At 33.3% G+C, this 14,284-nt stretch overlaps 1 protein-coding gene across 3 annotated transcripts; it reads right to left on the reverse strand.

Moving 5' to 3' along the window:
- Positions 1-4,880: 4,880 nt before the first annotated feature.
- On the reverse strand, positions 4,881-7,936 carry LOC147403842 (putative cyclin-A3-1). 3 transcript variants are annotated; one of them, XM_086439586.1, is made up of 8 exons: positions 7,285-7,929; positions 6,543-6,775; positions 6,367-6,442; positions 6,175-6,251; positions 6,023-6,056; positions 5,622-5,771; positions 5,400-5,534; positions 4,881-5,310 (listed from the first exon to the last, which is right to left on the reverse strand). In XM_086439586.1, exons 1-8 carry the CDS (start codon positions 7,591-7,593, stop codon positions 5,227-5,229), a joined length of 1,098 nt encoding a protein of 365 aa, XP_086295712.1. In that variant the 5' UTR covers positions 7,594-7,929; the 3' UTR covers positions 4,881-5,226. The 3 variants fall into 3 exon arrangements, with proteins under 3 accessions (XP_086295712.1, XP_086295713.1, XP_086295714.1); XM_086439587.1 differs by having other exon boundaries at positions 4,881-5,307; positions 7,285-7,925; XM_086439588.1 differs by lacking the exons at positions 4,881-5,310; positions 5,400-5,534; positions 5,622-5,771; ... (1 more) ...; positions 6,175-6,251; positions 6,367-6,442 and having other exon boundaries at positions 6,539-6,775; positions 7,285-7,936.
- Between the last annotated feature and the right edge of the window lie 6,348 nt (positions 7,937-14,284).

Genomic DNA, 14,284 nt, shown 5'->3' on the forward strand with positions numbered 1-14,284 from the left:
TGATCAATAAGCATTGTGTTAATAACTTAAGCATTGCAAAGAGGAGGAGGTAGAGATGGATGAGTGGAAATATTAGAAAATATAAAATTAGAAATAGACACTTTTGGTAAAATAGAGTAGCTCTAATAGGCTATAAACTAAGAAAATGTCAATTGAAATGGTTTGGACATGTTCAACAGAAGCGTTCTAAAATTGCGAGAGGAAGACTAGAATGTGGATGGAGATATTGAAAGAAAATATGAACACTCTTTTAATAATATAATGCATGGCTCTAGATAGAGTGGGTTAGCTGATCACTCCAAATCATTGGGATACGGCTTTGAGGATTATGAGGAGATGAAGGAGAGTATTGAACCAAGGTATGAAGTAGAACTACTCACAAACTTTACCAACTCACTGAGCTGACATCTTCAAAGTTCCGAATCTTCTAAAAAACATATTACCCAACTCAAATTGTCTTGAATGAATGTAAACCAACCAATTTTTACAACATCAATGCATCAATATACAACATGTTGAACATAAAACCCTGAACAAGCAAAACTGTTTTTTTTCTAAATGCGTGAATGGGTAGGTTGGGAGAGGGGAGGGAGCATGTGCTCTGCCATGTGGGGGGATGGTTCACTGATTAACATTTGGGAGGATCTATTGTTGCCTGATGTGATTGGTGATGAACACCCAATAAGTTGTTCTGATCCTTCTTGCATCCTTGTAGCAAATCTCATCAATTCATCTAGTCATTCTTGGGATACAGAAGTGATTACTCATATTAACATATCCTGAATATAGATATCATATTCAGAATGTCTTCCTAATCTCATTATACAAACATACCAAGATTAGACACAAACAAAATGTGGGGCCAATACTGCAATCCAAGTGTAAGATCCTCTAACATCCCTATCCATGTCAAAAAAATCAAGAAAAAAATGGCCAAATTAAGGGTGAAGGATCGAAGTATTCCCTCACAATTATTTGTTTGGAAGTTTTTTGAAAAATTTGAGCCACACTAAAAAGTCCCATAATAGATCTTAAGGGCCTGTTTGGATACCAGGAGCAGAACTACTCTTCCAAAGAACAGGAGCTGAAGTACTCAATGGAGGAGCTGGAAAAGTAATTCTGTGTAGAAAGGGCGTTTGGCAATCAACTCTGTGAAGTACTGGCAAAAGTACTTTTGTGCTGGAAGTCTGTTTGGGAACCATACTGACTTCTCATGACTTCTAGAAAAAAGACCAGAATACCCTTATATTATACCAGTTACTGTTTTTTATCTTTTAGTGTCATAATATGCCTTCAAACTATACTGTTTTTGACATTTTAACTATAAATATTAATATAATATAATATAATAAATATTAATATAATATAATATAATATTTTAAATATTAAATATTAATATAATATGTTTAAATCCATTATACTCAAAATTGTAAAAAAAATTTGACAGACTGTTTTTGACATAGTATGACATAATATTAAAAAAAAAATTGACAGACTGTCTTTTAGTGTCATAATATGCCTTCAAACTATACTGTTTTTGACATTTTAACTATAAATATTAATATAATATATAATAATTTTAAATATTAAATATGAATATAATGTGTTTAAATCCATTACCTCAAAATTTAAAAAAATAAAATTGACAGACTGTCTTTTAATGTCATAATATGCCTTCAAACTATATTGTTTTTGACATTTTAACTATAAATATTAATATAATAAATATTAATATAATATTTTAAATATTAAATATTAATATAATGTGTTTAACTATAAATATTAATATATATAATATAATAATACTAATATAATATAATATAATATAATATTTTAAATATTAAATATTAATATAATGTGTTTAAATCCATTATACTCAAAATTTAAAAAAAAAATTGACAGACTATCTTTTAGTGTCATAACATGCCTTCAAACCTATTGTTTTTGACATTTTAACTATAAATATTAATATAATATAATATAATATTTTAAATATTAAATATTAATATAATGTGTTTAACTATAAATATTAATATAATATAATATATAAATACTACTTAATATAATATAATATATTTTAAATATTAAATATTAATATAATGTGTTTAAATCCATTATACACAAAATTTAAATTTTTTTTAAATATTAATAAATGTTTCTTTCATTTGATTTAAGGACAAATGAATTAGGAATATTTTCATAGAAAATTATAAAGCTAAAGGTATTTTGGTAAAACGAACCGTTAGATTTTGACTCCCCGCAAGATGAGTTTTGAGAAATAGGTTTTCTCGACTTCTTCACAAAGAGTAATTTCTTGCTCTTGCGCGGAGTAACTCTTCGAAGGAGTTGTTCATCAAAACGCATCCAAACGACTTCTAACTCCCCACAAGAGTCAGAAGTAGCCAAGGAGTCCTATCCAAACGCCTACTAAGTGTCTTTCATGTAATGAATCAAGAAGCTCTTCAGCATCTCCTGCAAGAAGCAGATAGGTTTGTATTACCTCCACATCAAGTTCGGAATCATTTCAATCTAGATCCTTACAAAATGGTTTCAATTTCGGGTGGAACCACACTATTTGATTGGCCAATTCCTAGGATATATAGGCAGTTTAATGTTCTAATATTGACTCATTGCCTCCGTATATTTGATTTCTATTACAAAACCATCACTCCCAAAAATACGGGATTTGGCACGATATTGACGCGTGCTAAGGAGTGTCATGACATGTCAAAGGTGAGTATCGTGACATGTCAAAATTGTCAATATCATTAACACCCTTAGCTCCGACTTCTCCTTGGTAACATTCCCCACAATCCAATTTCTTCCACTAAATACATCTTTCATTCGGAATCCAACTTCTAAGTAACTGTAATCACTTTGACATCTCATACAAACTTCAACGTAGAGTAACTAGTTCCATAAGAAGAAGATAACTATTGTGACAACTACAGAAAGAAGACGAGCAGAATTTTAAAAAATTAAAAATCCACATAATGTCCCTTTAAATGGGAATTAAAGTTCATCCCAAATTTGAAACTTGCTTGCATAACTAATACGAAAAGAAATCAATTAAAGCACTAATTGCCTAACAATAAGGAAACGCAAGGTTTAAAATCTCATCTTGATACAATTTTTTGATCAATAGAAAACCAAAACTGTCTTGACCGAAACATTCAGTGTTTTGGGGTCAATGTTTCTTATGAAACTCGATCGATACCGATACATATTGGCCAATACATTTTGATATTTTGAACCATGGGAACAAACCAACTAAGGCACTAATTGTTAAAGGGAAGAATTCTTTCATATTCTTTCCATTCATCTTCTCAATCAAGTTGCCAATCAATGGAACCATTAAAGGAAAGAATTCATTCAAATTCTTTCTTTCCATTCTTCTTCCCAATCAAGATGTCAATCAATCCTTTGATTGGAAACCAATATATTCTGTTTTTGTAATTAATTGGTTGAAATCCTCCTATTCTTTACTCTGTAATAATTTAAGATACCAAAAATAGTTTTTCAATATTTTATAAATAGATGACTGATGATCACGATGGTTCACACACCAATTACCATATTTTTATTGTCTTTCATGGTATCAGAGTTATTGTAATCATTATGGTCATCCCTACCTTAAATCATATTCTCTATATGGCTTCTGAGATGACTAAAGTTACCGCTGAGCCAACCAAAATTCAGCCTGATTAGTGATTTCATGTCATTTGATTTGCTCTTTTTGGTCAAACTCTCGGACTCAGTGACACAATGTTTAGCTGACCCTTTTGTGTATCTTTACACCAAAAAATCAGCCTTGCACCGAAGATGTAGCAAAACCATGCAAAATATTTTATCTTATAATCGACTTTCCTCTTATTTTCTATATTTCACTTGGACTACTTAAGAAATTGACTTTATGATCTTCACTTTTGCATAACTGACCATTTGATGAAGGCATTGTAGTCAGCAATCCGTTGAACTTTTTTATCAATGTTTGGTATAGAAACAAAGCCACGTATCGAGGACAAGGAACCATGGTCCGAAGTACAAATCTTTAGTCAAAATTTTCCAAGTCCCAATGCCTAGAAAATACTTAAGAAGGTGAGAATAGGCTCTTGATTTGATGAAAATTACTTGCCAGGGCAACGTAGAAAAGAACTTAATATGATATCTCTATCAAGAGATGAACCTAACTTGTGTGTTAGTAGAGAAACCTCACGATCACATTGATGTTAAACATAAGGACTTGTCAAATTAAAAACTCCAATGCCAAGAGTTGAACAAGGAAATTTGTGGTCCTTTTGGTTCCCATGATTTCAAGCCAAAATCATAATCCATGGTTTGTTAAAGTTCACAAACCATAGAATCATACAATTTCAGAACCAAAACATTAAAGAAGATAATTAAATAGCTGCTATTAGCATCCCAACTTTTACTTTTGACACCCCAATTAAAGATTAAAACACACCCTCCAAACAATACAAAGGTTTGGCTCAAATTATAATCTCAACATTATAACACTCGTTCAAACAATTCAGTAGTTGTTTACAATTATGACTAGGTTCATGAAATCCTAACCCCCCCCCCCCCAAAAAAAAAAGCAAAACGAGAGAAATTATATTGCCACCCCAGCTTTCACTTATTTTCTTTATTTTTAATTGGGGTGCAATAAGTAATAGTTAGGGTGCCAATAGCAGCTCTCTCAATAAATATTTATACCCTCAAATTCTGGTTGAAGACTGTAACTCCCACCAGATTCTAAACATCAGAAATTTAAAGGTTGGTGGGACTTTTAAGTAAGCATTAGCCCATAGTTGGATGACTTAGGAACTACAATCACTTCAAGAGAATTTTCACTAAATCATTTCATGAACAATAGGGTATAAAGTTGTGATCCAACTAGCAAAAGTTGATTTATAACAAGTATGAGGGTTCTTACATGTTGATCTAAAACAAACAGGTTAAACTTTCAAAGTAACAAAAGTTCATGATCCTAAAAATTCTAAGCCGGTATTCAACATGATCCCCACCAACTTATCCAATCACCAAAGCATTTTCTCCACAAATCCATTAATCATTCAAAACTGCTCTTCCATCAAGCAATGTAAACAGAAGATTCCCATTAATGTTGGAAGAATGGTCTTCAAAAAATTACATCCCAGTTTCAACTTCTTTCTATATCCCCATAATCCAATAACAATCTCCAACTTCAGAAAAACCAAGAACACATTAACAATTCAATCTTTTAACATCTTCAAAGTATAGTGTAGGAATCTCTGGTGGAGAAGTCATTGTTGACACGCACTTGAACTGCTTTAGACAAGTCATTCGATAGCTATTTTCAATAAATAAGGTTATAAATGAGGGGAAAATCAAGAAAAACAAAAGAAGAAAGAACACACCTTATGTTGCTTGTATTTATCTCTAATTGCTACTAATGAGCCTCCTTTCCTACTCAATTGCAAGTCATGTATTGCAAGAACGCAGTCCTTCAAATCAGATGGTCTATAACCTGAGCTGTGTTGCAAGGTTAAGTTCTGTAAAGTGTACCCAAAAGTTACTCATTGCCACTCATATGTACACAATCAAAACTTCCAAAGAAAGAAATGGAATCAGGATCTTACCCAAGGATGCATCTTTGGTTGAATTGTAAATTTGGAAAGAAATATAACTGAAGCAGCAACCATTGATGGTAAGAATCGAACACAAGCATAATCCAATAAACTTAACTCCGCAAGGTAACAACCCAGGAATTCCAACTGCAAATTGGGGGACTGTAGAAAATATATGTAACACTAATTAGACAACAGATCTAAAGTAGACCCAATTGAGGGTTTTAAGAATCCATGGTTTAAAATATCGAAATGTATCAGTATTGGCCAATACAGATATGAAACATTCAATGTTCCAGCCATGTATCAAATATGTCAACCGATACCATATCAGTATCTTAACTAACCGAAACATTCAATCAATACTTTTAACAAAAGAATTGGAGACAAATTAAGCTATTTGAATTGCTTACTTTGCAATTATCTTGAGCAGTCCTAGTAAACCTCCTGAAGACCAACAAAAAAAAAAAAAACCAATCTATTGTAAGTCGAGTGACATAGAAAACCAAATTGAATTAGCTCTAATGCAAAATTTGGAAAATTTTATAGTGTGTGCTTTATTTACCTAAGAAAAGTCTTTATTGTGGGATTGCCCATCTCAAATTGTAGAAACTTAAGTACATCTGTCTCCATCTTCACCACCTACACATTCATTCCAAGAACCATTTACACATAATTAGATTCAAAGACCAATTAAAAAAGAAATAAGGTCAGATAATCAAAAGAAGTTATGATCTCAAAGAGGAGGACTGATCACCTCTTCCTTGGTGTAAGTATTATCTGTTATATAACAGAAATCTTCTACATGAGGAGGACTGATCTCTTCATACTTTCTGTATCAAACAATAAAAGAAGAAACAATTTAGAGAAATGCCGATCCATGAACAACTTCAAGTGATAAAAATGCTAAAAGAGTAGTGTTCAAGTGATTACGAGGCAATAAGCATGCAAGAAACACCAAGAAGTTGGAGTCTGTGTCGATTGAGAGCATTAGAAGAGAGATATCTATCAATGTAGGAGATAGTGAGGTAAAGAGTGTCAGAAACAATCTTGTATTCTTCTGCAACCTCAACTAACCAATCGACTAGAACTCCCCGCATATTAGCGGTGACATCTTTCTGAATTTTCTCAATGTAGTTTGGTAATGGCCTCCTCTTCTCCTCCATCTAAATGTAAGAAACCACCATCAAAGATCGGGAAAAATATTATGAAAAAAAATTCGTTAGATCAAAACCCTAATTGCAGAATTTATTCTTGGAAGTCAGAATCCAACTTAAACCCAAAACCAAAACTCAAACAAGAATCGAGATGCAAAGAGAGAACACGCATCAGAAAAAAAATTTGATAAATCAGAAGCAAAAAAATAAAGGAAAAAAAAAACAAATTTGCAGAATTCCAAATCTAATTACGGAGAAAAACATTGACCCAATTTCCCAAATTAAACAAGAATCAAAACCCATTTGCAAAAATTATACTCAGAATCAAACTTAAACCCAAAACCCCAGACTCAAAGAAGAATCGAAAACGTCCGGATAGAAAATAAAAATGATAGATCAGAAGAAATATAAAACCCAAATTTACAGAGTTCCAAATCAAATTACGGAGAAAAAACACAAACCTAATTTCCCAAAGTAAGCTAGAATCAAAACCTAAAAGAATCCAAACCCACACAAACCTCCATGGAGTGAAGATAGTCGTAGATATCGGTCACATAAGGCACACACATCTGTGGATCATCCGAATTCGACTCAATTTCTGGCTCCATGGTTTTCCGACCCTTGTTCTTCGATCTAGTTTTGGGTTTTTGAGGTCCAGGATCAGAAATCGGATTCGATTTAACGTTCGTAAAGTTCGTGAGCTCTCCCAATACAACTCGCTTTTTAGTTGCTGGAGGCAGTAGAGACTGCTCTCCAGTAGCCATAGTAGCAGCGGCCCTCTTCTTCGCTGCACGTGTGACTCGCACGCAGTTCTCCTGCTCACCCATTGTTGTTCTACTCTTAGGGTTTGGAGAGATAGAGAGAAGAAGAAGAAGAGGGCAGAGAGAGAGAGAGAGAGACAGAAGAGGGCAGAGAAATGTGAGTGAGCTATGGCCTCCTTTTAGGGAGATATCTGAAAGAGATCAGAAACAACATTGCCGCCTTAAGGTTTGATTTCAAATGTTCTAATCTGCGCGCGATTTCAAGTGTTTTTGTTTTTGGTTTGGGTTTGTGTTTCGGTGTTTGGGACTGCGCGCGATTTAAAGTGTTTTTTGTATTTATTTTCGTTTTGCGTTTGTGTTTCGGTGTTTGAGTTTTTCTGAATTTCGGTCATCTTTCAAATTTTGAATTTCGGAAATTTTCGGATTTTGGACATAAAAGGAAAGAAAGGGTGGTTTAGACTTTAGACTTTAGATATATATCTCTCCAGCATTAATCTTTGTTGAATAATATTTCAGATACCCTTTTATATTTCCAAAACCGATTACATGCCTCCCTTGACCAAGGTATTCTATTATAGAATAATAAAATGACCAGAATATCCTCATCTTCAATTTTGTCCCCAAGTCATATTCAATATAATTGTACTATGCAAGGTTTTCTCAAACTGATTTTGGATGGGACTAGTCCCTATGATCACATGTAACAAATCAGAAAGCCACCAAATTTTGAACACACCACCACCAAAGTGTGCAAACTTATGTTTTTAGTTTTACTTCAATTATCGTTTTCAACCTTGCCTATCAAAAACATTGAATTTTTTTTTTTTTTTTAAACCCAAAACTACATCTTCAACTTTCCTAAAATTCATACCTTATTCTTGAAGATCAAAGTATGTAAAATTTTAAGTTTAAAATGCAAGGGTTTTTGTTGGCTAAAGGTTTAAGATGGTTAGTAAATTAGGTCATTTTTGTTGGTCTATACAGAAGACTGGAGTCAAGGAGGCATGTCATTTGTTTGAAAACATAGAAGGGTATTTTCAAATATTCACCAAAATATGGAGGGGCATTATCTAAATCACCCCAAAATAAAAAAATAAAAAAATAAAAAACAAACTGTGTTCCCGGGCCACGTTTGTGCTAAAAAGCGGCGGGCTCATTTCCGCGCTCACGATTGGTTTTTAAAATGAAATATTTCAGATGATAGAGAAAAACATGGGCGGTTAGGATTGTTCGATCACGTGATTTTCTTTTAATTTTTATAATAAATATATGAGAGTTATTGTGACACGTGGCATTTGGAGGTACAGCAAGTAAACTTTTTTTGGTTGACTGGTTTCTAAAGTATTTTATATATGTAGTGATCAATGATCACAACAATGATACGAGTGACAATAGACCATAGTCTTTAAACTCAGTCGGCCAACCCACTCTGATTCACTGAATTTTGCGTCGACTCGTACTTTAATATGTTTAACAACTCACCAAGTCAATTGGGAAATGATCCGAGTTACAACTAGACATAGTCGTGCAACCATAGTAAGCAAGTCGGAACAGGTTTGGGGTTTAAAACAAGAAGGAAAAACTGGGGCACCTGTGTGGTACAGCCAAAGAATCTTCAACACTCACTTTAGTGCTTTAATTAGTGTTATAGATCTCAACAATTATCACAGCTCAACATGAATCTGGGCAATTCGAGTAGATTAAAGAATACGAAGATGACTTGCAGAAGGTTTTAAAAAAAGTCTCTTTAAGCTTTCAATCCTAAAAACTCTAACCTCGAATACGAAGATGACTTGCAGAAGGTTTTAAAAAAAGGCCTCTTTAAGCTTTCAATCCTAAAAACTCTAACCTCTGTTAGTGCAATCACCCGAGTGTTAATTGAGAAACACAAAAAGAGTTGAGCGCTTAGAGCTTTTAGCAATAAAAAAGTTGTTAAATGCTTATAGGCATATCAAACAAGCCCTAAGAGGAGCACAAGTGAAACATCATTCTCCTTGGAATACAGACGGAAGTCGAGATCATTGCCTCATCCTAGAAATTTCATGAACTTAAAGAAATATCCCTAATGAGCCTGGATTTAGCTTATACTTCCATCTTGTAAACATATTATTAATAACAATTAAAGGTGCATATTCTTACTTAATGTTGATTTCTCAAATCTCATTCTAAAGCTTTAACATTCGAAAAACATGTTGAAAGTTCTAATAATAAGGTGGGAATTACGAGAAAAAAAAACCATGGGTTTTTAGTTACTATTGAATTGGTAGAATAATTTAAAATTAAGTTGTGTAGTTAACTTCCGGTAATAGTTTTTTTCAGTTGAGGGCATGTGAGACTTACATATATTTTAGCTAAAAACTCGCTCTAGATAGCATTCCTAACTGAGATGTGCGAGATGGGTCTTCTTCTTCTTCATTCTAACACATGTATCGTGTAGGTATTTTGTTTAATCTTATAGCATAACAAGCTTACCTTCAGAGGGATATGGTTCATCTATAACTTTTTTTTTCCAATCTTTCACTACTATGGCCAACTCTTCAGGCAGCTTCCCAAGCTGATTTAGAAGTAAACACACCATAAGAAATTTCCAAATAACTGGACAAGCTCATCACTTAGGCCCCGTTTGATTCAGCTATCTGAATCTGCTGTCAGCTTCTGCTGTCAGAATTTGCTGTCAGAATCTGCTGTTAGAAACTGAAACATTGAAAAACTTGTTTGATAGAACTTTGTAAAAGTGCTGTGCTGTTTACTAGAATCTAGAAATTATTGTTTGATACAGTTTCTAGAATCTGCTGTATTATGGTAAAATGACCAGAATACCCTTAAGGTTGATAGTGCACGTAGAATGCATAAAAAATTATCAGAATACCCTTATAAATATTTAATTATATCAAATATATATATAAATGATAAATTTATATTAAAAATTTATAAAAATAATTAATTTAATTTTAAAAAATTTATAATTCTATAAAAAATTAGAAAAAATGTATAATTCTAGAGAAATTTCGGCAACAACTCCTTTTAAAAATGGATATGAAAATTTTCTAATAAAATAAAATACCTGTATAATATGCAATGTTGATAATGCTACTAGAATGCATAAAAAATTATCAAAATACCTTTATAAATATATAATTGCATTATATATATATTAAGCCCCTCCAAGTATCCAAACTTATATTTTGTAGTGGCTAAGATGCATACTCAAAATTTTGTATATTTGAGTAACATGGAATCAATCTTCAAAAAGTATCTTAAATCAAAACTTGTGTACTTGAATTGCATACTCAACCTAGTAACTTTGAGATGTATGGGATCAAACTCCCATTTTCTCATTTTCTTTGATCAACAGCACCTTCACCTGTAAAGTCTTGGTGTATAGAGATGTATGGGATCAACCCCAACCTTTTCATCTTTTTTTTTTGTTAAACTAAACCACATAGCTATGATCTAAATGTTTCAAGAAGACATACACGTATGCAATTCAATTCAACACCACACACCAATCAAATACCATTGATCCTTCCACTTTAACATGATTTTCTTTTTACTATCTTGTCTTTCACGTTTCCAACAACAAAAACAATTTAAGAAGACCTCTTCTTCTACACGGCTGCTGTAGTTCGATCACACATTTAATTCTCTTTTTCTTTTTTTTTTCAACCTTTGAGGTTTAACAAAAGTTGGTGTGTCAAGATAAAAAGTAACAAAAAAACAAAACAAAACTCCTCCCCTTTCAGATCGTTTTTGACAAATCTCCTATTTCTTTTAGGGGAAAAATCTGCAGAGAGATCGAACTCCTCGATTCATGACTACGGATCTTGCGAGTTGAGCGAGATCTCAAGAAAACGTTATAGAAACCTTCACCTCATCTCACTTATGGATGCAACAACATCGAACTCTCCGATACCGAACCTTCACTTCGCTTAATGCAGGAAAAACATAAATGAGGAAGATTCCATCAGAGTTTCTTGATTTCGAAGGTATGATCCATTTCTTTTCAAGATTCGTTGGACGAGACTGAGTTCTTTTTGGATTGATGAATTTGCGATGATTGAAAGCGAGAGATTTTTTCTTTTTCTTTTTAAAAAAAATCAAACGGAGCTTTTTCACTTCATCGACAGAGGAGAAGAAGAGAAGATGAGTGCTGCTGTGTGCGAAAAAACGAGCTGCTGTGTGTGGTTCTATTGCAGAGAAGGGAAGAAGAGAAGTAGAGAAGAAAAATTCGGGGGCATTTCAATCTTTTTAGTTGAACCGTTTTTCGGTGTTGGATTCTCCCGCAAACGCAAACTGGAAAAGCGCCTTTTTCCAGCTTTTCATATCTGCGTTTAAAAACGCAAATTCATGACGCAAATTTGTAACAAACGATAATTTCGGATCAAAACGCAGATTTTCAGCGCAAACGCACTGAAATCCGCGTTTTGAAGCGGAAACAAACACCACCTTAATTACCTCTTCTCCAAACTTGGCATGAATTTTGAATTTTGTCTTCAATACAAAAGCCATTTCTCCACACAACTTTCAGGTGCAAATCTAATGAAAACCAAGGAGAAAAAAATCAGCAAGCGGATCAGACCCATTCCAGTTGTTTTGACAGGCTAAGCTTTGCCAATGGAAGTATGAATTTTTCAGATTTTAAAGCTATTAGCAGGGTTCTTTTTGTTTTTTTTTTTGTGGCGCTGCTGCTTTTGGAGTACATAGCTAGTTGTCCTCCATAAGAAGACTCCAACACATCTTCAACATGCCCACGTCGATGAGGCAGTGAATCCCCATTCCACCTTCAATTGAGTTTGCCATCTCCCAACTAACCAAATGGGTTTTTCTTTGAGTCACCTCACCAGAATTTTGGGCACTGAGACATTGGTGAGATTTTATTTCTTAGTAGGGCATAAAATGTGTGGGATTTTATTTGAAATCTGAGTGATCCAAAATCCGAATTTAGTGGATTTGGACCACTTGGAGTACATCCGAATCAAAATATGGGTAGAGTATGGTTTGCTTGTTGTCCCTTGATCATATTCATGCATTCACATGTTTAGAAATAACCAAATGAGCCTACACTGATTTTGAAATGCTTGATTGGACTGGATTAAGAAATTCCACTTGAATTAGTGATTGAACCCTAAGCTACTGGAGAACCATTCTTCCATTAGCATTCCTTCGTAACCATATATATACTTGAGAGACTCGTCATAGTGTTATTGTGATTGCCTTAGGATCTGACGTAATTATTATTATTATTTGTAATTGTTTTATAGGTGAATTAGTTTTAGTTTATACTTTAATAAATTATTCTTGATCTCAGCTTCATCATTTAGGTTAGCGATAATAGTCCTGCATCAGATCCATTGTCCATGTATTAGGGAGGCTTTTCATTATTTCATATTAGTTGGGTTTTTCCAAAGTCTGTTTTAGGAATTATTCCAAAATTAGTAAATTTTGGCCTTTTTCACCAATATGAACTCTTACCACCAATTGCCATATGTTGGAAGATGGAACAAGAGAGAAACAGACAAATGGTTGAGAGGAAGGAAGACACGCTCCTCTTCAAGAAGCGATATTACTATTTTAGGCTTGCTATTTATTTAAGATGTATGAAGAATTTAAAGGAGTGTTCTTTGAGGACTTTTTTGCTTAAATTGCTTGGTTCCAGATTAGCTTTTCATTCTTTCCTAAAGACGTCCATCTTATTCAATAAATTATATTAATCAAGGGAAAAAAAGATGTTTAGATGTTCAACCGTAGATGTTCAGATATTAAATATCAATCTTTCTAACTGGATGGACACCTCAGAATAATCCAATACCAAGCAAGAAAAGCCCAAAAACCAAGTCCACTGAAAATAAGTGGACCAACTGCTGAAAATAAAAAAATTCCCATGCAAAGCTATTCACACTTTCCGTTGAAAAAAAAAAAATTTCTTGGAATTCATGTTTCTTCACGGATAAGCATATAACATCATGGAGTATTCTTAAGTTTTTTTTGTTAGAAGTTGTTAGAAGAAATAAGATAAGATCTACAGTTAACGTTTTAGGACAAACATACCTTGAAGTAATCCCAGATACATTTTATTGCCACCTCACGCATCCCCTCTGCAGAACTGCGACAACAATAAATCAAAAGAAGTAAAAGACACAACTATCTCACAAAAAATTATAGTCCCAAAAGAACATCCAAAATGTCTAGAAGAGAGCAAATAAAGGATCATCTACAATCTTAGAATTAAAAGGAACAAACCCTCCAAAACTTACATCAGCTTTTCTCCACATATCGAAAGCTTGAAAAACTGCACAAGACAAAAATATGAAATGGGGCAACGAGAAGGGGGGAAAAAATCTACATGAGTTGTTCTATTTAAAAGCATTTATAACTTTTTCAGTCAAAACGTGGCACACACCAGAAACCTCCATAATTCCTTTGCAGAAAGGTTTTACGTGTTTGTCAGTACGCAAGGAGAGATACATACAAGCCGGTAAAACAAACCCTGTTCAAGTAAGAGTAAGTTCAACCAGAAACTCTGCACCAATCTGTTACCAAACAAAGTAAGCCTTAGAAACTGTATAAATCAACAAGCAAACAAAGTTCCTCCTGATTTAAGAGACCAATTAATTTGAAGAAGAGCCATTCATCCTAGTTTTTGTAAATGATTGCAATATCACTAGAAAAAAAAATTGAAGGATACATAGTAGAAACGTAAATTATTGTACAAGACCACCACAAAAAATTTTGCTAAATAAATAATAATAATAAAAAA

Source organism: Akebia trifoliata, chromosome 4 (genome assembly GCF_017979445.1).
Source record: "Akebia trifoliata isolate Shusen 1 chromosome 4, ASM1797944v1, whole genome shotgun sequence".
NCBI classification, from domain to species: Eukaryota; Viridiplantae; Streptophyta; class Magnoliopsida; order Ranunculales; family Lardizabalaceae; genus Akebia; species Akebia trifoliata.